Consider the following 26,062-nt stretch of genomic DNA (forward strand, 5'->3'; position numbering starts at 1 on the left):
TATCGCACAGCACAGTACAGCACACCACAGCACAGGACAGATGCGCGTTCATTGTCCCCCGTCGCTCAGCGGAGCGAAAGGGAGACTATGGCTTTCCCCTCCGTCCGTGTGTCCGTCCGTGCATGCGTGCGGGCGTGCGTGTGTGCGTGCGTAAGCGAAGGACCGCATTCGAATTTGGTGTGTGGGTGCAACCCACGTCAAAATCCAAGATGGCCGCCGCCATGTATGTCTGATGCCATGTATGTCTGAACCTTGTAACCTGCATATCTTGAAAAATAAGCGAAGAACCAACTTCTAATTTGATGTGTGGGTGTATCTCGCCATAAGGAAGAAAGCTATTGAAAATTGGGTCGCCACGTCAAAATCCAAGATGGCCGCCACCATATATATGTCTGAAACTTGTGAGCGAAATATCTCGAAAAATAAGCGAAGTACCAACTTCTAATCTGGTGTGTGGGTGTGTCTAGGCACAAGGAAGAACGCTGTTTAAAATCAGGCCGCCACGTCAAAATCCAAGATGGCCGCCTCCATGTATGTCTGACCCTTGTGAGCGAAATATCATATCATAGCATGTTTTCTGCGTGTTCCACTTTGTCAACTCACATCACTTCCCCGACGGGGGACCTAGGCGTCACGCTTGTTACCATTCACATTGATATCGCTCGCCAAGCCGATCGTTCCGAATCGAACTGTAATGTATGTTTGAAGTGCCTGCACCTGCAATTGAGAAGCAAGTACATGGTTGTTGTTGTTGGTTGTCCTAAGGGACCCCGAAAAATAAACGGAGTTCCGGCGCGGACCGGAGACGCTGCCCGTGCTTAGATCCCTCCCACAAACCGATCCCTCGCACAACCCGATCCCTCCCACAAGCCGATCCCTCCCATAAGCCGATCCCTCCCACAAGCCGATCCCTCCCACAAGCCGATCCCTCCCACAACCCGATCCCTCGCACAAACCGATCCCTCCCACAACCCGATCCCTCCCACAAACCGATCCCTCCCACAAGCCGATCCCTCCCACAACCCGATCCCTCCCACAAGCCGATCCCTCCCACAAGCCGATCCCTCCCACAAGCCGATCCCTCCCACAAGCCGATCCCTCCCACAAGCCGATCCCTCCCACAAGCCGATCCCTCCCACAACCCGATCCCTCCCACAAGCCGATCCCTCCCACAAGCCGATCCCTCCCACAAGCCGATCCCTCCCACAAGCCGATCCCTCCCACAAGCCGATCCCTCCCACAAGCCGGGTAGACCTTGAAATTTTTGGGTTAGCGGACTTGAGTTAACGGAAGTTAAATGTAACGGAAGTGAGTTTGTCCGATTATGATTTTCAAAGTTAACTTAAAAGTTAAATCGTCAACGAAAAGGTTAACTTCGTTAATTAACGATTAACGGTTTGGTGCCCAGCTTTGACAAAGACATTACAAAAGGTACATTACAGCTGAGCCATTGTGACTCTCCAACACGAAAAATGTTCAGTTGTAGGAGTTGCGGATGACGAGAAGACGAGGCCGTTTCTTTGCTGTTCAAAGCTCCTTTATTCCAACAGCACTCTCTACGCGAACGGAACTCATACAGCTTTTATAACGCCAAAACCCTCTTCGGACCTGCCGAAGTCCGAAGTTGAATGTGGCTCCAACAACCGCACGCATGAAACACCCACACCATCAAAAGCCCCAGTGGCCCGTGCCCGTGGATTATGTCCCAATAAGGTAACCGCTACATGCGCCCCCACAGAATGCACTCGCACGGGCAATGTCAGTTTTTGGGGGGCCTTAACCACCCGGCCGAAACGACTGATGACCCGAGCAGGGACTGTGAGCGGCTTGTCGGTGGGCGGGCCAACCAGGGACTTACCTGACGGGGGACGGCCCCACCGTGGGGTTGAGCCAACCGAGGGGGCTGGTCAAGGCCTTGGGGGAGGCTGCTGAGTAGGAGTTGTAGTTGCGCGAGTTGTCGTTTTCTACACGCGAGTTGTAGTTGTAGAGTTTTCGCGAGTTGTAGTTGTAGTATGTAGGAGTTGCGCGAAGGTGACGAGCAGCAGTGCCGCCAGCGTCAGTGCGCGCGAAGGTGACGAGCAGCAGTGCTGCCAGCGTCAGTGTGCGTGAAGGTGACGAGCAGCAGTGCTCGGCCGCAGTGCGCGCGAAGGAGAGGAGCAGCAGTGCCGCCAACGTCTCGTACCTGCGTCCCTTCGGAGGATCCTGGAGAAGGCTCACCACTCTGGTCGCAGAGGAGGTGTTCGGCCACAGTGCGCGCGAAGGTGATGAGCAGCAGTGCTGCCCACGTCAATGCGCACGTCAGTGTGCGAAGGAGACGAGCAGCAGTGCTCGGCTGCAGTGCGCGCGAAGGTTATGAGCAGCAGTGCTCGGCCTCAGTGCGCGCGAAGGAGACGAGCAGCAGTGCCGCCAACGTCTCCTACCTGCGTCCCTTCGGAGGATCCTGGAGATAGCTCACCACTCTGGTCGCAGAGGAGGTGCTCGGCCGCAGTGCGCGCGAAGGTGACGAGCAGCAGTGCTCGGCCGCAGTGCGCGCGAAGGTTCCGAGCAGCAGTGCTCGGCCTCAGTGCACGCGAAGGAGACGAGCAGCAGTGCCGCCAACGTCTCGTACCTGCATCCCTTCGGAGGATCCTGGAGAAGGCTCACCACTCTGGTCGCAGAGGAGGTGCTCGGCCACAGTGCGCGCGAAGGTTTCGAGCAGCAGTGCTCAGCCGCAGTGCGCGCGAAGGTTTCAAGCAGCAGTGCTCGGCCTCAGTGCGCGCGAAGTAGACGAGCAGCAGTGCCGCCAACGTCTCGTACTTGCGTCCCTTCGGAGGATCCTCGTCGCAATGGAGGAGCCGAGCGCAGACGCGACCCAACAATATGCCGTGTCGCCCGCGGAAATGTTCCGAAGGGCGGACTGGGCCTCAGCCTGCGTGAACCAAACGGCCGCTTGTCGTTCCCAAAACTCCGGCAGTTCGATCGAAACTGCGTTTGCCATGTTCGTTTGAAGCCCCCGAAAACGTTCAGGAACAGCCGGGGTCACCAATGTAGGAGTTGCGGATGACGAGAAGACGAGGCCATTTCTTTGCTGTTCAAAGCTCCTTTATTCCAACAGCACTCTACGCGAACGGAACTCATACAGCTTTTATAACGCCAAAACCCTCTTCGGAGGGCGTGGCTCCAACAACCGCGCGCACGCCACGCCCACACCATCAAAAGCCCCACTGGCCCGTGCCCGTGGATTATGTCCCAGTAAGGTAACCGCTACGGCGCTACACAGTCTTCAAATGCACACCAGATAGTCCTTGAGCCAGACCAAAAGTAATGCTGCGGCGGGGGGAGTAATTCTCATTATGATTTTCCATTAGACCAATGTCTCAAGTGTCAGAAAAGGTGTGATGGACATCTGAGAACGGTAGCTTAGTGCCCGGATGGACGCCATCTTTGAAACCACCCAGCTCGAAAATGCCCATTTGGTGGGGTACATTGTTGCACGTGTATCTGGACTTCTATACTAGCTATCGATGTGCGGTTGACGACTAAATATACGTCCGATGTGTACCGTCTAAATAAAAAATAATATGAAGCATTTTGTTTTAGATTAATTATTATAAAAATCAATTATCGAAAAAAAATCATATATTTTTCAATATTTTATTATTAGACTTGTACTTTTTTTAGTGAAACAACACTGGTATGATTTTCCAAATTATGCATTGTGCTACACCGTTTATCTGTCTATAAAAATAACTCAAAAACGAAAACTTATCATCCACCACGAGTTTACAACAAATAAATGTAAAGAGGCATAAAATGACTTAGGCCGCCGCTGGCATTATCTATTCTGACGATAACGCAAGTTAGGAATGTCGTACGGAGAGGATTTTAACACCATACGATATCTAATAAGCAGGCGGAAATTGTTACATAGGAAATCTGCACTTTGGTGGCCATCTTGGATTTCAAAATGGCCGCCAATTATATTAATTATTCATTACTAGAGTTTGGAAAGACGTATGGAGCTGATTTTAACACCATACGATGTATATTCCCAATAAGCAAGCGGAGGTATCATTGAACATGTCATGTTTTAGTCAAATAACACCGGTATGATCTTCCAAATTATACATTTTGCTAAACCGTTTATCTGTCTATAAAGATTTTCAGGCAATTTGGCCTGCATTATAATAGAGAACATATGCTATACAATATACAGTGCACACAAAGTTAATCATCAGAGTCGCCATCAGAGTCATTGGCATCCTGAGCCACGATAGCATCATCCTGCACCATGTTGGAGCATCCCTGCAGCTTACACACAACAGTGCACTTCAACCCATTCAGTATGCAGGAACAATCTGACGGTCGACACGTCCTTCTGCATGTGCATGAGATGAGATTCAAGACGACATCTGGAGCTGGTAGACCCGCTATCCATCGGATTGTGAGCGAACCGCCATCATCGAGTTCCCAACCATGTCCTGCTGATGGTGTTGGGACGTCTGGTAGGTTTTCAAGGCTGCGTCGCCAGATAGCCGCCTGATAGTTGGCCCTAAGCGTATGCTGCATCAAGGAGTCTTCACAAGGCGGCAATTGTCCAGATTCGATCTGGCCCTTCTTTGCACAGAACATGTGATAACGGAGCGAATTAACACCGACGATCTTCGTGTTCTTGGCGTACAGCTGACACGTGAAGGCCTGAATGCTATTGAAGACGTCTGTTGGTACATTCCACGAAGATCCCAGATCTGTGAATGCTTGAAGATACAGCTCATTCGCTTGCACAAGCTTCAAAGCCTTTATCTTTCCTTGGCTAGCCAGAGCACTCACAGTGTCACACCCGCTCCATGCATGAAGCCCTGGCAATGCACTGCAAACTCCAGACCCCAATACCGCAGCCAACTTTCCAACGTCGATCATTCTGACTCGAACCTTTGTTCCTCGTCTGATGAAGAGCTGACTATCGATGGTTCTGCTGAGATGAAGACTGATGATCAGAACGTCGGTGTCATCTGCCACTAAGATGATCGTCTTGTAGTGGGTAGCGGCGTGCTTTGCGTGGAGAAACATACGCGTGTCTGCTTCCTCGTGGCTACATTCGAGTGCTTGCACCAACTTCCACCTATCGCGGGTCAGTACCAGACATTTTTGACCACAGGTGACATACAGTGTTCTGTTGCCTAGCTTTTCGCGATTTGTTTCATGTTTCCACGACTCCGCCAGAAACACAACCAGTTTCTCCTTTGTCTGGCTGCAAGCAAGGAGACGCCGCCAGTTCATGATTTTGTGTGCGGGTCTGATCTCGCTGAAACTGATGCCTTCATTTGAACCGCGGTTCACACGCTCAGCTGCTTTGATGGATTCTTCTGTGTATGTGTCAAAGACAACATCGATGCGCTCACTGCCTTGACCAGCGTGAAGCGCTGCAGCAAGGATGCGGTCAGATAGTTCTTCGAACGTGTCGTTCTCGCCATGCATCTTTTGTATGAGAGCCATCGCATCAATTATTGTTGCACTTCGCTTGTCAACGTTCTCGGCTGGTTCCACAAGACCTTCCATGTGTTTCGCAAGTGCAGCTTTGTTCGTTTTTTTCATTGACCCATCAACGTTTGCCAAAGACCATGGTAACGGCCCTAGTGGGTGACAAAGGACAAGTTGCATGTCGAGGTTCCTTGTCTTGGCGATGAGTATCATGGTGGCAAACAGTTGTCTGTCAGCTCTCAGGACGATCTCCTTGTTTGTGCCCTTCACAACTTTCTGCTTGATCTTACCAAAGGTCTTCAAGTTTAGCTTGTTCAATGTGTCATGAAAGCCTGTTCCCTCTTCAAGACGTTTCTGGAAGCTTTGATACGCCGCTTCCCCCTTTTGCAGGGTGTTGAGTAGGTCATTAGAAACGTCCTCCCTCGCAGCCGCTCCGGTAGATATACTGAGAAGACATGACGGATCATCGGCGAATGGATTGGTCCAGTCATTTTCCAGTAGATCACAGATAGCTGTGACGCCAGACTCATCACGTTTGATGCGAGAAGTAGACAAGTCAGGGTGCTTGGCGTGAGATGTGTCGCTGCCATTCACAAGGATAGTTTCTCGTAGTTGCCTCAGTGCAGTAGCCCGATTTTCTGCAGTTAGATAGTATCGTGACACAGCCCCTTGTCGAAGACTAAAACCTCGTGTTCCTCCAGCTGTTTGCGTATCTTTGTTTACTGTTTCTTCTGTTGTCTGATCAACAGCGATTCTGGCAAATGGATTCCCTGGTCTAAGCTGTACGGAGAAGTAGCCTTGATTGAAATGCCTGTACAACTCGGGGCATGTTTCGTGGAGTTGCGTCATCTGTGCATAGTACACTGGTAGATATCTAGCATAGTTCACCTTGTTCATTGCGAAACACCAAGGGATCACTCTTCTGACACAAGCCAAGTGAAGCATCCAGTCGCCTTCTCTATCCGCACGAATCAACCCCAGCAGGGTCTCTACCATATCAATATACATCATCCAGAAGCGAGCCAGGTCTCCATGTTTGGTTCGCAGAAAATGTAGGTATTTCGCGAACATGTCAAAGCTCTGTACACATGAATCATCATCGAGAGCAGCAGCGAGAGTCTCGTGGCAAACATCCTCCTTGATGCTGCGAATTTTGAGGTCAGTGCTTCGAATCTGGGGTTCCTTGTCAGGATGATTGCTTTCTATCCACACCTGGAAGCCCTTCCAAATGATGCGCATTAGTGCCTCGTACATCAACTTGTGGAGTCGCACAGCACGGTTGTATTGCTTGCCTTCCAGAACCCTGTTGATGGAACCTTCAGCGATTACTCCTGACTCAACAGCTACATCCCGAAGGCCTGCATCTCCAAACATTTTCCCAATGCTCGACATGAAGTTACAGATGGTATGGAAGTTCCCCATCATGAGCACGATTCTTCCATATCGATAGACATCTTTCCATGCTATTTCGGTCGCCTTAGCAAATAGTGCCTGGTCTAGCACCACCGGTATACGCTCAAGCTGAAGTGATGACATGATGTTCAGAGCTTCTCTGAGGATTTCTTGCACTGTTGCCATATCTGTGGCAGGCGCGTTTATAGTCGGCAGGTAGCCAACTACATCTTCCGTCACCTGAACACGATCTCTAGTCATGATGTTGAAACCAGTCCACGAACTGATTGTCTGGTCGCATGGTTCCAGCATGCGAGTCATAATCCATACGTGATTTCGGCGCTGCGCAAGGGATGTTGCGCCTGCAAGAGTGTCAGAAAGATCTGCAGGCTTGATTGCAGGTGGGCCCTCTCGTTTCCCACCGCTGTATATTGGAACTAAATCGCTGGATGACGGGATAGATCGCTTCTTATCTGCTTTGAATACTGCCGATGGAGGTTGGGGCGGCAAACACGACTGCGACTTCGGTTGGACGATGATACCGTTGACGCGATGCGATGTTCCGCCACCACTCAGCGATTCCTCTAGCCTGTCGATGTTATCGAATGCTAATACAGTCGGGACCGAAGGGTGCACATGTGACGGAAGTGGTACTGTATCTTTCTCCACACTTGCTAATTTGTCTATGCATAGCGCTGTCTCGATTTCTTCCAGAACTGTGTACGAACATCCGTGCCCGAGTCGATTCAATATTCTGATGACCTCTGTATTACCGGTGAGCGTTTTCATGACCCACGGAAGTAGGACATGCTTCGATGTTCTGATGGTACCCCGGTGTACAGCATTGATGATATCTTGAGCCATCGACCATACCAGTGTGTCGGCACGCGCAGAGCTACCCCCACTCCCGCAAATCAAAGTATGCAGAAATACACGAAGAGAATCTGGTATCTTCACGTAATCTGAAGTGAGTTCTGCTGGCTGAGGCGGCCAACGTTCATTGTAATGAGCATCTTTGATCTGGTGTCGCAGTGAAGTAGCTGCACGCACAATGTTACTTTCACCGTCCGTTCGTTCAAATGCTTTCACTTCTGCTTTCAGGTTTACGCACTCTGCAGCAATCTCTCGCTTTGTCAGATTATCGGGCATCAAGTATACACGGTGTTTCACATTGAAGAAGATGAGCGATTCTCCAAACTCTCTTTGTAATGTGCGCTGCAGATTCTTCTTGATGGAGTCACGAACATCAACTGAAAATGTATCTGAAGACAGGATATCTGTTGCAACATCAACTATTGGAACAATCCTCGGGTTCAAGAACAAGTCAGTGCGAATGAAATTGAATATACATCGTATCATTTCTTTTTTCTCGATATTATCTTCAATGTCAGTTTCTACTTGAGGTTTTTGGGGCCGTGTGTAGTTTCTATAGCAGGAGAAGTGGTAGTGAGCCTCAGCTGCAACCATATCTCGTGTAGTCAATGCCAAAACTCTCTCATCATTGCGAGCTGTCGCAGCATCTCTTATTGTCTTATCTGCTCGAAGTTCAACAGCCAAGACAACTGTTTCACGGGTACGACTGCCTGATGGTATGGAAGTTCCCCATCATGAGCACGATTCTTCCATATCGATCGACATCTTTCCATGCTATTTCGGTCGCCTTAGCAAATAGTGCCTGGTCTAGCACCACCGGTATACGCTCAAGCTGAAGTGATGACATGATGTTCAGAGCTTCTCTGAGGATTTCTTGCACTGTTGCCATATCTGTGGCAGGCGCGTTTATAGTCGGCAGGTAGCCAACTACATCTTCCGTCACCTGAACACGATCTCTAGTCATGATGTTGAAACCAGTCCACGAACTGATTGTCTGGTCGCATGGTTCCAGCATGCGAGTCATAATCCATACGTGATTTCGGCGCTGCGCAAGGGATGTTGCGCCTGCAAGAGTGTCAGAAAGATCTGCAGGCTTGATTGCAGGTGGGCCCTCTCGTTTCCCACCGCTGTATATTGGAACTAAATCGCTGGATGACGGGATAGATCGCTTCTTATCTGCTTTGAATACTGCCGATGGAGGTTGGGGCGGCAAACACGACTGCGACTTCGGTTGGACGATGATACCGTTGACGCGATGCGATGTTCCGCCACCACTCAGCGATTCCTCTAGCCTGTCGATGTTATCGAATGCTAATACAGTCGGGACCGAAGGGTGCACATGTGACGGAAGTGGTACTGTATCTTTCTCCACACTTGCTAATTTGTCTATGCATAGCGCTGTCTCGATTTCTTCCAGAACTGTGTACGAACATCCGTGCCCGAGTCGATTCAATATTCTGATGACCTCTGTATTACCGGTGAGCGTTTTCATGACCCACGGAAGTAGGACATGCTTCGATGTTCTGATGGTACCCCGGTGTACAGCATTGATGATATATTGAGCCATCGACCATACCAGTGTGTCGGCACGCGCAGAGCTACCCCCACTCCCGCAAATCAAAGTATGCAGAAATACACGAAGAGAATCTGGTATCTTCACGTAATCTGAAGTGAGTTCTGCTGGCTGAGGCGGCCAACGTTCATTGTAATGAGCATCTTTGATCTGGTGTCGCAGTGAAGTAGCTGCACGCACAATGTTACTTTCACCGTCCGTTCGTTCAAATGCTTTCACTTCTGCTTTCAGGTTTACGCACTCTGCAGCAATCTCTCGCTTTGTCAGATTATCGGGCATCAAGTATACACGGTGTTTCACATTGAAGAAGATGAGCGATTCTCCAAACTCTCTTTGTAATGTGCGCTGCAGATTCTTCTTGATGGAGTCACGAACATCAACTGAAAATGTATCTGAAGACAGGATATCTGTTGCAACATCAACTATTGGAACAATCCTCGGGTTCAAGAACAAGTCAGTGCGAATGAAATTGAATATACATCGTATCATTTCTTTTTTCTCGATATTATCTTCAATGTCAGTTTCTACTTGAGGTTTTTGGGGCCGTGTGTAGTTTCTATAGCAGGAGAAGTGGTAGTGAGCCTCAGCTGCAACCATATCTCGTGTAGTCAATGCCAAAACTCTCTCATCATTGCGAGCTGTCGCAGCATCTCTTATTGTCTTATCTGCTCGAAGTTCAACAGCCAAGACAACTGTTTCACGGGTACGACTGCCTTTTATGAATTTTGAAGCACGCTGGCAAAAAATGCATTTATCATCGTAGACCGTTGAAGTTGATCCTGTCTCTTCCCGTGATGATCGCCGTCGCACCGCATCGCCAGTATCAACTGAAGAACTTCTAGCTGCATTGGTCAAAGTAGCTAGGTGGTTTTTGTGAGTGAAGTCTGATCTACAAGCCCTATGGTATAATATTGGAATATTAGGAAGTTCAACTGCGCCTTCTTGGACTAGCTTTAGAATTGGATAAAAGTTTCTAACTGCGGCTGCGTCACACAATGTCTTCCAAGAACTGTTGCCCGCTGCCTTGCTTAGTTCAGAGAGTGGCGACTTCTTGCTGCACAGGATGCACGTTCCGGACTCAGGTTCAATCTTCGCCCGTTTCGCCTCGACACCGGCCATCTCAGCTGAAAGAACAAAAAGACTGACGTTAGATTACTCCGATATCCGAAAAGCTCGCCAGCTTACATAGACATACTCATCCAAGTCAGTGACCATGTTAGATGGCGCCACAATACAACTCTATAATAGAGTTGTATGTGGCGCCATCTAACGTGTTCACTTTTAGTTCTTAAGCCACCCCCCCCCCCCCCCCTCAGAAATTAATCAGGTCACCGCAACAAATCTCAGACTGAGATATAGAATATAGAATATAGATATAGAATAGACTGACGTCACTTTCGGCACTGGGTTCTGTGGGTTGATTTATCGGCGGGAAATTCCAACTGACATAGTTTCGGTTTGTGGAAAGTGCATGCCTTTTCATATATTTTTTGTGTACACTCGTGGTGGATGATATGTTTTAGTTTTTGAGTTATTTTTATAGACAGATAAACGGTGTAGCACAATGCATAATTTGGAAAATCATACCAGTGTTGTTTCACTAAAAAAAGTACAAGTCTAATAATAAAATATTGAAAAATATATGATTTTTTTTCGATAATTGATTTTTATAATAATTAATCTAAAACAAAATGCTTCATATTATTTTTTATTTAGACGGTACACATCGGACGTATATTTAGTCGTCAACCGCACATCGATAGCTAGTATAAAAGTCCAGATACACGTGCAACAATGTACCCCACCAAATGGGCATTTTCGAGCTGGGTGGTTTCAAAGATGGCGTCCATCCGGGCACTAAGCTACCGTTCTCAGATGTCCATCACACCTTTTCTGACACTTGAGACATTGGTCTAATGGAAAATCATAATGAGAATTACTCCCCCCCCCCCCCCCCCCCCCCCCGGAGCATTCACTTCAAAAAATGGCCGGTTGGCTCAAGGACTAAGATGTCATGAAGCCAAAAAGCTATACGAAGCGAAAAAAAATTCCTGCAATTTCTGGCCCGCTGGAGGGAAAGGTGTGGCCTGTAGAATGGCAGCACTTGTGGCACAGACCACGAACTGACTTTTATATCCAAGATTGAGGCTAATGGAAGAGTCCTCACCTGTATTTACAAGGTTGACATTTCTTCTTCCATACGCAGCACAAGGCTACAGGGTAGCAGAGTTGGCTCAGGGAGCAGCGGTGCTGCTGATGCAGTGCCCTTTGTCAGTTGAGGCAGGAATTTGTAATTTGTTCAGGGTGCTAGAGATGTCACACCTACTCTTCGCGAAGGACACCGTGGGATGGTTAAAGTCCACCAACTAATGCTGCACAGAACTCCCATTTGACGTCCATTAACGAATCACCCTGCCTGTGAAACACATGGAAGACAATTTATAGCTGGGTCGGAATTCAAACCCAGGCTAGATAGCTTTGCGACAACGAGTGGGTGTACCTCCAATCCATCCTTTCAGCCAGATTGAGGCTAATAGAACAGTCCACACTTGTCAATACAAGATTGAAGCTTATGCCACTGTCCACACCTGTATATAATAGTTTGAGGCTCATTAAACAATCTACACCTGCATATACAAGACCGAGGCTCATGGAACAGTCCACACCTGTATATATATATATCAGATCGATCCTGAATGAACAGTACACACCTGTACATACAAGACTAAGATCCATGGAACAATCTACACCTGCATATACAAGTATGGGGCTCATGGAGAACAGTCCACACCTGTATATACAAAGTCGATGCTCATTGAACAGTCCACACCTGTATATACAAGTATAGCCACATTATTTGCCGATCCATTGAAGATTTAGGAACGTTTATCAAATGGTGCAATATTCAGTTGAATCTCGAAAAAACCAGGTTTATACACACAACACACCAACTACACACACACAAAACACCCACCAAAGTAAACACCAACACACACACACAACACACCCACCAAAACAAACACCAACACACACACACAAACACAGGCAACAACATACACGCAACACACCCATCAACATACACACAGCACACCCACCAAAACAAACACCAACACACCCACACACACACCAACAAACACAACACACACACCAACAAACACAACACACCCACCAACAAACACAACACACACACCCACAACACATATACAGACATACACACAGACATACACAAACACATACAACACACCCACCAACACACACAACACACCCATCAACACACACACAGAAACACACACACAACACACCTACCAACACACCCACAACTCCACCTCAAATTTGTCATTGTTCCATGACACCTTGTACACCATTTACAATGAACTCGTGTCATTATGGAATGAATGTCTGTGTTTCCTGTTTGTAATTCGGTGAAAGACCAGGATTTGTCATTAACTCGCATCTTCACTGACTGGTGGATCATTGTGTGTTGACCTTCTTTGACAGAGCCATTGTGGGGAATGATCGGCGGAGCAGTTTTTGCTTTCGTGATGTTTGTGCTCATCTGTACAGTGACAGCCATTTTTTTCTGGAAGAGAAGGTCGGCACAGATGTGAGTCTTTTTTGGAAAGATCAGATATCTATGGTGTTGTGTTGAATTATTATTCGTTTTAAAGGTGTAAAAGGCAGTTGTTGGCTTAATGGTAAACGTGGCTGGTTTAAGATCTCAAAGTCCTGAGTTTGAGCACCTGTCAAGCCGTTGAATTAACACCAGGTGGGTTGACTCAGGCTGTCATCCTTCTGAGGTTGGTAAAATGACTACCAGCTTACCTGGAAGAATGAGCCATTTGAGTATCCTGCGTCGGAGTGGCAACCTGTCCAGGATTGTGCCCAATAGCCAAGAAACTGCTTCGGCAGCCCTTTGCATCTGAAGATACAAAAGCAATAGTCTTCTTCTTCTTGAAGGTGTGAGGAATCATCTTGTGCAGGAATTTTCTCGAATTTGTTTGGGCTGTTGGTGATAACTCTTACTCTTTATGTAAGACACAGTGGGATCTTGAACATCCATCGTAATGCGAGCAGATGGGACACCCAGTTTAACGTCAATCCGAGGGAATTTGCATTTTGTGATGCAAGGACCAATCTGACAGTTCATGATATGGTTAGAAATCAAACTCAGGTTCAATGGCTCGTAGGTAAGTGCACCCACCTGTACACCATGCTGTGGGACGACCTGGCATCGGATACCCCATCCCATTTCTCTTTTCCTTGAAAAAGATTATTTAATGAACATGTCTTATTTAGTTTCCTTGACACAACAGCAAGAAAACAAAAAGTGTATGAGTGTTTGGGAGAGGAAGCGTGGGAATACCGAGTTATAAATAAAGGCTCTGTGATGATGGGGGCATCACTGTGGAATCTTTATTTATAGCAAAATTAAAGTATATTTGTCAGTTGCGTTTCTTATTCTGTCTGTCTGTTTGTCACCCGCCTACAAGTCACAATTCTAAACCGATTGTCAAGAAACTTCACCAAGGTATAAAGGTCGTCACAATTGAGAAGTCTATTGATTTTGAGGTCAAAGGTCACCTGGAGGTCAAATTTCGCAAATCATCATTTTCAATCCAATTGACTTGAAAATTGAACAGAATTCGTATATTATGTCACTGAATTGGGAAACCAACTATTTTAATGTCAAGGTCAAAGGTCAACTCAAGGTCAAACTTCTATTTTCATCTGAAAAATCATCAATTTCCATCCGATTGGCTTGTAAATTGAACAGCATTTGTATATTGAGCCACTGAATTGGGAAACCAACTATTTTAAGGTCAAAGGTCAACTCAACGTCAAACTTCCATAATCATGAATTTTCATCTGAAAAATCATCAATTTCTATCCGATTGACTTGGAAATTGAACAGCATTTGTATGTTGTCACTGAATTGGGAAACCAACTACTTTAAGGTCAAAGGTCAACTCAACGTCAAACTTCTATAATCATGAATTTTCATCTGAAAAATCATCAATTTCTATCCGATTGACTTGAAAATTTAACAGCATTTGCATAGTGCCTCACTGAATTGGGAAACCAACTATTTTAAGGTTAAAGGTCAACTCAAGGTCAAACTTCTAAAATCATCAATTTTATTCTGAAAAAGAATCAATTTTACTCCGATTAGCCCGAGCTTCGGTTAAGATAGTCAATTTTAATGTTGATGACATGGACATTTGATGTATCTATTGCAACTTTTTTGGGGAGGCCAGGGGTGGATTTTGCAAGTATCGTGCGAGCACGTCTTTCGAGTTTATTCATTAGTGTGTTTGTTGAGTGTTTTATTTACACCTCATTTGTTCCAATTGTAATTGGAAGGAAACGTTTGTGCAAGTCATGCTTTTTCATGTTTGTTTAGCAGTTATAATTGAATATAACTGCATGTCTTATGAGTGGTGGCCTGCGTTATTTTCTTTGCATGCCATTTGTGTTTTCAACTTGATAACAACGTTGAATGTTTCGTTCCAGACATCGATGCCATGGTCACGGCGCCATTAAACTTCAAGATAACATCGCTTGTCAAAAGCCTTGCCGTAGGTCAGTGTGGGTCAGTTGAGAGTCGGAATGGGGAATTCAGTTGTTTGCTTGGATGTCTGGATTTAAAAAACCATACGTTATTAAATCATCATGATTTATTTGGTTTGTACAAAGTTTAATTCAACCCATTCTGGCCAACACTGTATAATTGTAAATTGGTGCAAGTACACAAGGATACAGAAGGAACTTTGATGCAGGAGGATGCCATTTAGCCCATCTTCTCTGTGACATATACCTAAAATATATACACATTTTGAAGAACAATACCTGAAACAAACAACGAAGTTTATTATTGTTCTTTGGTGCAACACAAAACAATGAATTCAAATTCAAATGAATTCAAATACTTGAATGCTGATAACCATCTTGAATGCTGATAACCATCTTGAATGCTGATAACCATTTTGAATGCTGATAACCATCTTGAATGCTGATAACCATTTTGAATGCTGATAACCATCTTGAATGCCGATAACCATCTTGAATGCCAATAACCATCTTGAATGCCAATAACCATCTTGAATGCCAATAACCATCTTGAATGCCAATAACCATCTTGAATGCCAATAACCATCTTGAATGCTGATAACCGTCTTGAATGCTGATAACCATTTTGAATGCCAATAACCATCTTGAATGCCAATAACCATCTTGAATGCTGATAAGCATCTTGAATGCTGATAACCATTTCAAATGCAAATAACCATCTCGAATGCTGATAACATCTTGAATGCTGATAACCATTTCGAATGCAAATAACCATCTTGAATGCTGATAACCATCTCGAATGCTGATAACCATTTCAAATGCAAATAACCATCTCGAATGCTGATAACCATTTCGAATGCAAATAACCATCTTGAATGCTGATAACCATCTCGAATGCTGATAACCATTTCAAATGCAAATAACCATCTTGAATGCTGATAACCATCTCGAATGCTGATAACCATCTCGAATGCTGATAACCATTTTGAATGCAAATAAGCATCTCGAATGCTGATAACCATTTTGAATGCAAATAACCATCTTGAATGCTGATAACCATCTCGAATGCTGATAACCATTGTGAATGCTGATAACCATTTTGAATGCTGATAACCATTTTGAATGCAAATAACCATCTTGAATGCTGATAACCATCTTGAATGCTGATAACCATCTTGAATGCTGATAACCATCTCGAATGCTGATAACCATTTCGAATGCTGATAACCATTTCGAATGCTGATAACCATTTCAAATGCAAATAACCATCTCGAATGCTGATAACCATCTCGAATGCTGATAACCATTTCGGATGCAAATAACCATCTCGAATGCTGATAACCATTTTGAATGCAAATAACCATCTTGAATGCTGATAACCATCTCGAATGCTGATAACCATTTTGAATGCTGATAACCATTTTGAATGCTGATAACCATTTTGAATGCAAATAACCATCTTGAATGCTGATAAACATCTTGAATGCTGATAACCATCTCGAATGCTGATAACCATTTCGAATGCTGATAACCATTTCAAATGCAAATAACCATCTCGAATGCTGATAACCATCTCGAATGCTGATAACCATTTCGAATGCAAATAACCATCTCGAATGCTGATATCCATTTCGAATGCAAATAACCATCTCGAATGCTGATAACCATCTCGAATGCTGATAACCATCTCGAATGCTGATAACCATTTCGAATGCTGATAACCATTTCAAATGCAAATAACCATCTCAAATGCTGATAACCATCTCGAATGCTGATAACCATCTCGAATGCTGATAACCATTTCGAATGCAAATAACCATCTCGAATGCTGATAACCATTTCGAATGCAAATAACCATCTCGAATGCTGATAACCATCTCGAATGCTGATAACCATCTCGAATGCTGATATCCATTTCGAATGCAAATAACCATCTCGAATGCTGATAACCATTTCGAATGCTGATAACCATTTCAAATGCTGATAACCATTTCAAATGCTGATAACCATTTCAACTGCTGATAACCATCTTGAATGTTGGTAACCATCTCGAATGCTGATAACCATCTCGAATGCTGATAACCATTTCAAATGCTGATAACCATCTTGAATGTTGATAACCATCTTGAATGCTGATAACCATCTTGAATGCTGATAACCATCTCGAATGCTGATAACCATTTCGAATGCAAATAACTATCTTGAATGCTGATAACCATCTCGAATGCTGATAACCATTTCGAATGCTGATAACCATCTCGAATGCTGATAACCATCTTAAATTCTGACATGAGAATAATATTTTAATGCACAGGGGAGGGTGTCAGGTACACTCTGTACATGGGGGAGTAAGGCCAATAATCCTGTTGCATATCATATGTAAGAAATGTATGAGCTACTCGCTTGCTCTGTATCTTAACGAATAGTAAGTTTGGTAAAGCGTTATTATCATTATGATGGTCATTATTCATTTTCCTTATCCTCAGGCCTGTTGAGTTGCTGCAATTTGAAAACCACTTCAAGAAGCTGCAAGCCGACTCCAGCTACGTTCTCTCGCAAGAGTTTGAAGTAAAATTACTTCCTTGTATTTTTATTTTTTCAATGCGGATGAGAGATGAGTTTTAGTGGTCAAATGGCACATCTAAACTGGTACATTTTAGGAACCCTGACCTTGGTACATCTAAACCTTTATTTACTTACAAGGCCTTCATCCGCAGTTTGATGGAGTACTGCTCTTTTCTCTGGGCCGGCCGCCCTGCTCCACACCTTGCTCAGCTTGATGGCAAGGAAGCCAAGACCTTCAAAATCGTTTGAATCTGCCGTGGTGAAGCTGAGTCTCTGGGCCGATCACTTTCACATCGCAGACAGGTCGGTTGTCTCTCTGTCTTCTATCGCCTCCTCTCCGGTCTTGCACACTCTGGCCCTTCCGTGCTCTGCCCCAACACAGGGGTGGGAGGCAGTTCAGGGTGAACACCATCTGCCAGAAACCCACTTCTGGTGAGACTGGTAAAATCCAGACTCACTACTCACCTCCACTCATTTGTTGCCCTTCTTTCCCACCTGTGCAACCAATGTCCTCAGTCTCTTCAATCTCATTCTTCACTCCAAGTCTTCAAGACAGCTGTACACCACCATTTCAGATCGTCCCCAATCAAAAACCATGATCGTTTCTATCCTTGTTAAGTATACTCCCCCTCCTCCCCTACCCCAAGCCCACCTCCTTCCAAATTTCCATTTTTTTCTTCCCGAGAGTTTGCTTCTGTATCCATCTTGCCCATCCCATGCATTTGTCCAGGTCTCCCTCTATTTTATCCTTCAATCCTGCTGTTGGTGTTTCCACCCTCTCTCTGCTGTTGGTGTTTCCACCCTCTCTCTGCTGTTGCTTTTGTTCTGTTATGAGCTAGTTCAGTGTACTGAGCCTTGACCCTGCACATGAGCGCTTCCATGAGCCTTGACCCTGCACACAAAAAATATCTTGAAACCCTTCACCGTTTCATCTTATGAAGAAGGAATCTACATCAGACTATCAGGCTTCTGGGCCTTCTATTCCTGGGCCCTGCCTCTTTGAGGACCTCTGACCATGTTCCTGTCAAAGGCCACATCTCTTTGTCTACAGTGAGGGAGGAATCTGAATGCCACAGCATATGGCTCTTCACCTTTTACAAACTAGCAGGGACTGCATTCTTCCCTCTCACAAAAGGATTGCACCACCAGCCATCTCCACAGCACCTGGTGTTGATTCCACTTGGGAATACCTTCACAAAAGTCTACTTTCTCTCATGCGCCTGTGGTGAGGCAGTTTCATTCTGGAAGTTTTTTAAATTTTTTTATGGAAGGTTAGTCTGACTAATAAACTTTAGTTCACTCCATAAGGCTCCACACCAAATGTGTGTCCATAGCGAAGCAAGCCATAAAACATCAACTTACAAATCTCAACGCTGAACTCTCCAACGTCCAACCAGTCTCCTTCCTCCAAGTCATGGTGGTGCCCTGTCAACACTGTACCTGGTGTATGTTTACTTCTATTCCATCCCTCACCTTAATTGGCTGCAATGCAGACTCTGCCCAAGATCTTGCATATAGGAACTTAAATTGCAAGAAACTCATTATTATTATTACTTATTAGGCTTCCAAGCAGACAGGTGGGAGGCTTATTGTCGTTGGGATTATTACTATTGTAGCTCTTTTGTTTTTTTGCAAAATGTCCGATTTTTGCGAAATGATTTTCCAATAAACCGTTACACTATGCCAATCTATGAATGATTCGCTATCTATGATTCGATGATTCACTATCTATGCAAATCTATGATTGGCTATGCCAATGTGCGAATTTTTATAGCACACCCTTGGAACATGATCCGAAAGGTTTTTTTTTTGTTTTGTTTTTTGACCCTTTATTGGTGGCCATCTTGGATTTTGTTCCAAACAAACAATCTCCAGAACTACTAAACCGATCGTCATTAAATTTGGCAGATGGCTCAAGCACCCCAAGGAGGTATTTAAGTGTGAGTTTGAAGCTTCTGCTCTAAAAACTCTGAAGGCTTGCTATTGGTAGAAGGTGTGCAAAATGCTTTCTCTGTGTAGTTTGGCCAGCTGATGCTGAATGGGCCACAAAAAGTAACATACTTTACATATTTCTTCCTGCTGATGATGGATTTGGGCTCCATTTTCCCCAAAAACATACGAAGGGGCTCCATGTGGGTGGCAGATCCGTAATGCTTGGATTCTGGCAGCCCTGCTCGCAGTTCTAGTTATTCGTCCCTACCCGGAGGGGACTATAGGTTTGCTTTCCATCTGTCAGTCCTACCTGTGGTTTTCTGCACCTTTTTTCCAAATCCTTTAACATATTCATCTGAACCCTGGAACATGGCTTTATTATGATAAGTTGCAGAACATGTTTGAGTTTTGGGACGTTTTGCCAATTTTTCACAGAGTTATGCTCTTTTTGCTTGGAACAAGAACATTCATAGGGACTGTTAGGGGACATTTGTTGCAAAGCAATTCTCCCTCTAATTATTATTACTGTATTGTTAATATTATTATTATTCAGACCTTTGGTCTTATCTCTGTTCACTGTTGTAGGCCTGCCTAGTCCAGCAAAATTCCATCATAGTTGTAAAAAACGATTTGGAAAGCATTCATCAATTCTTTCTAACAAATGTATCAAACTTGTTTCTCAGAGTCTTAAAGAAGTGGGGAGACATCAAAGCCAAGATTCTGCATTGTTGTCTGAGAACAGAGGGAAAAACCGTTACAATAACATCCTGCCTTGTGAGTAACTCCCAGTTGCCTCTATTGCCATGCCCTGCTCTCGATTGGCACCTGTTGTTCACACAAACCAAAATGTGCATGAGCATCCTTCGGCTGCACAAGTGATGATGCCAACAATAAATTGTTTTATTTTTATGGATAGCACGCAGAGGAAGGGATAAGCCTGTTGGCACACAAGTGGCCCTTGGCAGTGAAGACATTGCCCAACACCTCACCTCAGGTGGCTGAAAAAGGCCATTGACGGTCGCTCTGGAGTGAGTGGTGGTACTTATCCAGATTGGCTAGGAAAAACTACACTACCACTGTTGGTTTTAATTCGGGCTCACCTGCTCGGAGCAGTTTTTTTTGAAGGTCCTCGAAACTCGCCTTTCACACTTCCGTGATTTGTTGATATAAGGTCAGCACGAGAAGTCAGGTAGTAGGAGTTGGCCTCGAAGACACTTTTGAGATGACCATAAGGAGGTAATTTGAGGAGATGAGGTTGTCATCCCTCAACCCCACCCTTTCGACCCTAAAATGGAGTCACAAAATGAATGTACGAGTCGTTCATACCTACCTGTAAAGTGTTGTGAAAAGCATGAATGTGGGCTAGGTGTTTCCTACATTTCATCCTTCACTAAATGTTTTGACAGATGACTCCACTCGTGTGAAGCTTTCCTGCCTTGATGATGATCCAAGCTCTGACTACATAAACTCGAATTACATTCCGGTAAAGATCTCTTTCCTAGTTTTTACCAATTTGGGTCACACTTATCCTACTGGAAAATGAGTGACATGTCATGTGATCTTGAGTACAAATTGAGCTATTTGGCAGAGAGAACACAATGTTGATGCAGTTTTGGTTCTGGTTTAAACAAAGAGACATTGATATGTACTTATTTACACATTTTAATGTACAAAGGTGCTCAGCATTTATTGATTATACACAAGATGTGCATTTGTAGGGCAGCAGGTTCCGGCGTGAGTTCATTGCAACACAAGGCCCACTGCCTGGCACAAAGGATGATTTCTGGCACATGGTGTGGGAGCAGGGTGTCCACCACGTGGTCATGCTCACGCAGTGTGTGGAGCGTGGTCGGGTGAGTACGAAGCACAATTGGGGGTTCTCACCATTGTAAAAAAAAAATCGACTCGCTCTAAGATAGCTCTCAGACGTTTTGTGAAAGCAACGAGCATGGTGCATCATGGTTCCACCTACAACCCACCCTTATTACAATTCAGTCATGGTATTCCTGTTGCTGCATTCATTTTGCCTCTTATCCCAGCTGGCCAAAATAGATAGGTATCATTGCTAATGTCTGTAGCAAGCAAGGAGAGATTGGCCCAATATCACTCACTCACTCATATAAATATGTACTGCACTTAGTACTTTCTAGGTGGGCTGTAAAGCTGGAATTTTGCACAACAATGTAACTCGTAGCCACGATTCCTGGAAAAATCACAACTATCCGTAAATGAAAATATTTGTCTGAAAGTCGGCCATCGGAGCTTCACTCCCATTTACGGAGGGTCACGTGACCAAAGACAAAATGGCACGTTACGTGATATTGCATGCGCACGATCGCTCGACAAATAAACTGGTGTTTCTCGGTTTTGTGGCGGCATGTTTCGAGAAGTGTATACAACACAACAACAACATGCATTTTAAAGGCCATTTTCCCTACTAGAGCGGGGGTTAGCCTTGCGGTCCCCATGACAATGTTCTCCATTTTGCCCTATTTTCTGCATCTCTCCTTGTTAGCCCCCTTGCCCGCATTTCGTCTTCCACCATCTTTAGACAAGTCTTTCTCGGTCTTCCCCGTCCTCTACTTCCTTCTACATTCATTTCCATCACTCTTCTCAACCAGTCACTTTCATCCTTCCTCAACACATGACCAAACCATCTCAACCTGTTCCTCTTCACAGCATCAATCACAGGCTCTATTCCCATCATCTTTCGCAATTCATCATTTGTCTTCCTCTCTCTCAACGATACTCCGCACATCCGTCGAACCATTCGCATTTCCACCCTTTCCAACCTTCGTTGCTGCTCTACGTTCATTACCCATGTCTCGCTCCCATAAATCATAACACTTCTCACACATGCAGCATACACCTTTCCCTTCAGCTTCAACGACACTCCCCTCATCATCAGCACACCACTCAGTTCCCGAAACTTCTTCCATGCACATCTCACTCTAGCAACCGTTGCCGAGTCTGATCCACCTTCTCCATTCAGCATGTCTCCGAGGTAGCAAAATGTTTTCACACCTTCCAGCTTCACGCCGTCTCCAAGATCCAACTCAACATTTCCTCCATCTGCAGCTCCCTCTGTGCACATCTTACATTTGAATGTAGCTGCCACACTGGTTAATGAGCCTCTCAGACCACTACATTTTTGATGAACCCACTCAGCGCACATTGTACATTGAATGGAGTTCACTCCGACACCCTTCCTACACACAGCACAGGGCCACTTCCCAGTTCTTTCAACCTCACCACATGCTTTACCACCTGCCATCACCTTCGTCTTTCCGATATTCACCTTCAGACCTTTTGTCTCCAAACATTCCTTCCACCTGTTCATCTTTTCCTTCAGTCCATCCATACTTTCCGCAATCAACACCAGATCATCTGCATACAACAACTCCCACGGTAAACCCTCCTTTACGTTCTGAGCCAGCACCTCCATCACAGCTACAAATAGTTGTGGACTTAGTACCGACCCCTGATGCACTCCCACCTTCACCTCAAACTCACCACTGTTCCCGTCCTTCGTCCTTACAGCTGTGCGCTTGTTTTGTGTGCGCGCTGTACGCGCGTTTCGAGAAGTGTATGTGGGTTTTTATCATAACCGGATGGTGTTCAGTCATAAAAAAGTAGTAAACATTTATCGTTTATGGACGATATACAGTATAGAATAGAAAATATTACAGTGCATACTTTTAAGCAATGAATGTTGAAATATACAGCGCAACCTCTATAAAACACCCTATTTAGAACAAACTTCCACTTTTCACTGCAACATGCAACATGCAGACTTATTTTAGAGAATGCATATTTGTACCCTGCTATAACTACTCTTCAATAACTCACATACTCTTCACAAAAGATTGAAATGGAATCTTTAATGTCCACCAATAAATACTTCTGGCAGACTGGTCCTACGGCAATGGGAATGCCATTAAATCTCAGTTTTATCGAAATTCCCATTAAATGCAGAGCACCCTGATGACCTTGCATCAATTGACTTGCAATGCAACTGTGAAGCAGTACCTCCACTTCAACACATTAATGTACATTTGACTACACTAACTCCAGAGTTTGCTAATTCAACTACAATAACTCCAGCGTTTGCTAATTAAACTACACTAACTCCAGAGTTTGCTAAGTAAACTACACTAACTCCAGCGTTTGCTTATTAAACTACACAAACTCCAGCGTTTGCTAATTAAACTACACGAACTCCAGTTTGCTAATTAAACTACACTAACTGCACAGTTTGCTAATTAAACTACACTAACTCCAGAGTTTGCTAATTAAACTACACTAACTCCAGAGTTTGCTAAATAAACTACACTAACTCCAGAGTTTGCTAATTAAATGACACTAACTCCTGCGTTTGTTAATTAAACTACACTAACGCCAGAGTTTGCTAATTACACTACACGAACTCCAGAGTTTGCTAATTAAACAACAATAATTCCAGAGTTTGCTAATTAAACTACACTAACTCCAGCGTTTGCTGCACTAACTCCAGAGTTTGAATTTGACTACACAAACTCCAGGGTTTGGTTAAAAGTTGAAAATTTTGTCTCTCACAGGTAAAGTGTGACCACTACTGGCCATTCGACCAGGATCCAATTTTCTATGGTGACCTCGTTGTACAGATGCTGTCGGAGTCAGTGCTGCCAGAGTGGACTCTTCGTGAATTTAAGGTTTTCATGGTACTGTTTGTTTTTCTTTCCACCTTTATTTTCATTGATCGACCACATTCATTCGTTGGGTACGACGGCATCCCACAACTGATTAATGGAGTGTTTCCAACAGGAAGACCCAACCCTAAGACCAAGAGTTGTGCGCCAGTTTCACTACACCGTGTGGCCTGACCATGGTGTGCCTGAAATGGCAGGCTCACTTATAAAGTTTGTGAGGACGGTACAAGATTACACGAACCGCACGCCTGGTGCAGGACCCACAATCGTGCATTGCAGGTGTGTATGCTGCTGTTCGACCGACAGATTACCCCTCCATTATTATAACTAGTGGGGTCACCCGTCTGAGCATGGAGGTGTATCGTTGCGATCCCACGGGCATGAAGGTGTATCGTTGCGATCGGTGCAGCCATTTTTGCTGTATCCGGGACAATAACGTTAGGCGGGAGTCCAAACCTGAAAATGCTGGAGACCAAAGGCTGAAATTGGAAAAACAATATAGCCTATTTTACTCGAGGGGGTCCCAGGATTACCCACCCAAAATTTTGTTGCGATTGGTGCAGCCATTTTTGCGGTACGTGGGAACGGACGGACACAGACGGATGGACATTTGGTGAATTATAGTAAGATAGGCAGCTTAGTGTCCACTTGAAAATAATTTTGGAGTGCTTTAGGTGAAAAGTAAAGCTGACCATTATTCAAAAGCAGTAAAGTAGGATGAACAAAACATTGGAGCTGTTTCATACCAAGTTAGGAAGATCTTGTTATCACGTTGAGGAACAATTTCTTTGACCACACACAGGTTCAACACACAGTTGTAAAGTAAACTGTGACTACTTACAATGTGAGCAAAGTTCTTCCTGTGACCGTGCAGTGCTGGTGTTGGACGAACTGGAACACTCATCGCACTTGACAGGATTCTGCACCAAATGGACACCGCTTCCTGGGTGGACATTCACGGCACGGTGATGGATCTGCGGAGCCACCGCATCCTGATGGTGCAGACAGAGGTGCATAAGCGCGTGTGTTAGGACCATACACCTACCCTCATTAGATCGTGAACACCACGGACGGGCCAGCATAATGAAGTTTCAAGTGTCTTGTTGACTACAAACAGCAGGCCATGTTTATGATGATCTTTGATGCATTCTGCACGAGTCAAAGAGCAACTTTGGTAGCATGATGCTTCTTTATCATTGTATCTTCTGCTTTTAGTGTCAATATGCCTTTCTACATCAATGTGTCATTGAGGAGATTTGGCTGAGGAAAGCGAGAAGCCTCCACGGCAATGCTTCATGCGCTTCCTTTGAGAACATCGGTGACCTATCCGGTGCGTATGGCCAAATAATAGTCAATTTATTTGTTTATATGGCACTGTCTTACGAATTGACTCAAGAATATGTGAAAATCTATATTTTTAACCACATTATACCTTCCGATGCCATGGTTGGGAACCCATGCAACTGCCTGGTCACCAATAACTTTTTGAGTAGATTAATCTACCTAACCTGTCCAGTGCTGTCTACTAGGTGGTCCAGTCCTCACTTTATGGTTGACACTTAAATGCACTCATGTCGTTGGGCAGTAAAACCCTGTTTACCTTATGAACCCATTTGACGCTAACATGATGATGTCCTACCTACCTGCTTATTTTTAACAGTCAAGGCTCATGGAAGAGCTAGAACAAACAATTGATCAGGATGCAACTTAAGCAATCAGGATGCAACAAAGGGAACAACATAAAGAGAAGGGGGGAATGCCAACATCATGGCCGAGGGAGAAAACAAACTGAGATGGACAACAAGGGATGTGCGGGTAAGGATATGGGGAATGCAGGAGGTGGATAAGATCGATAGAGGAGCAAAAATTAAAAATAAATTGGAGGGGGATGGTTTAACAGGTGTAGAAAACATCATGGTTTTGGATGGGGGATGATCTGAGATGGTGGTGAACAGCTGTCTTGAAGCCCTGGAGGGAAGGATGAGATTAAAGAGAATGTGTAAGTTGGGTC

At 44.8% G+C, this 26,062-nt stretch overlaps 1 protein-coding gene across 1 annotated transcript in view; it reads left to right on the plus strand.

The window, feature by feature from the left end:
• Positions 1 to 26,062, plus strand: part of LOC137430810 (receptor-type tyrosine-protein phosphatase beta-like) — a 45,285-nt gene that overhangs the window by 6,938 nt on the left and 12,285 nt on the right. The window contains exons 3-12 of the mRNA XM_078782224.1: positions 12,797 to 12,902; positions 14,810 to 14,878; positions 17,353 to 17,434; positions 20,047 to 20,137; positions 20,770 to 20,846; positions 21,082 to 21,216; positions 23,941 to 24,063; positions 24,167 to 24,330; positions 24,926 to 25,061; positions 25,267 to 25,381. Of these exons, the coding sequence (XP_078638350.1) occupies positions 12,797 to 12,902; positions 14,810 to 14,878; positions 17,353 to 17,434; positions 20,047 to 20,137; positions 20,770 to 20,846; positions 21,082 to 21,216; positions 23,941 to 24,063; positions 24,167 to 24,330; positions 24,926 to 25,061; positions 25,267 to 25,381 (1,098 nt within the window). The remainder of the gene's footprint in view (positions 1 to 12,796; positions 12,903 to 14,809; positions 14,879 to 17,352; positions 17,435 to 20,046; positions 20,138 to 20,769; positions 20,847 to 21,081; positions 21,217 to 23,940; positions 24,064 to 24,166; positions 24,331 to 24,925; positions 25,062 to 25,266; positions 25,382 to 26,062) is intronic.

The sequence above is a fragment of the Myxine glutinosa genome, chromosome 7 (genome assembly GCF_964187855.1).
Source record: "Myxine glutinosa chromosome 7, kmMyxGlut1.1, whole genome shotgun sequence".
NCBI classification, from domain to species: domain Eukaryota; kingdom Metazoa; phylum Chordata; class Myxini; order Myxiniformes; family Myxinidae; genus Myxine; species Myxine glutinosa.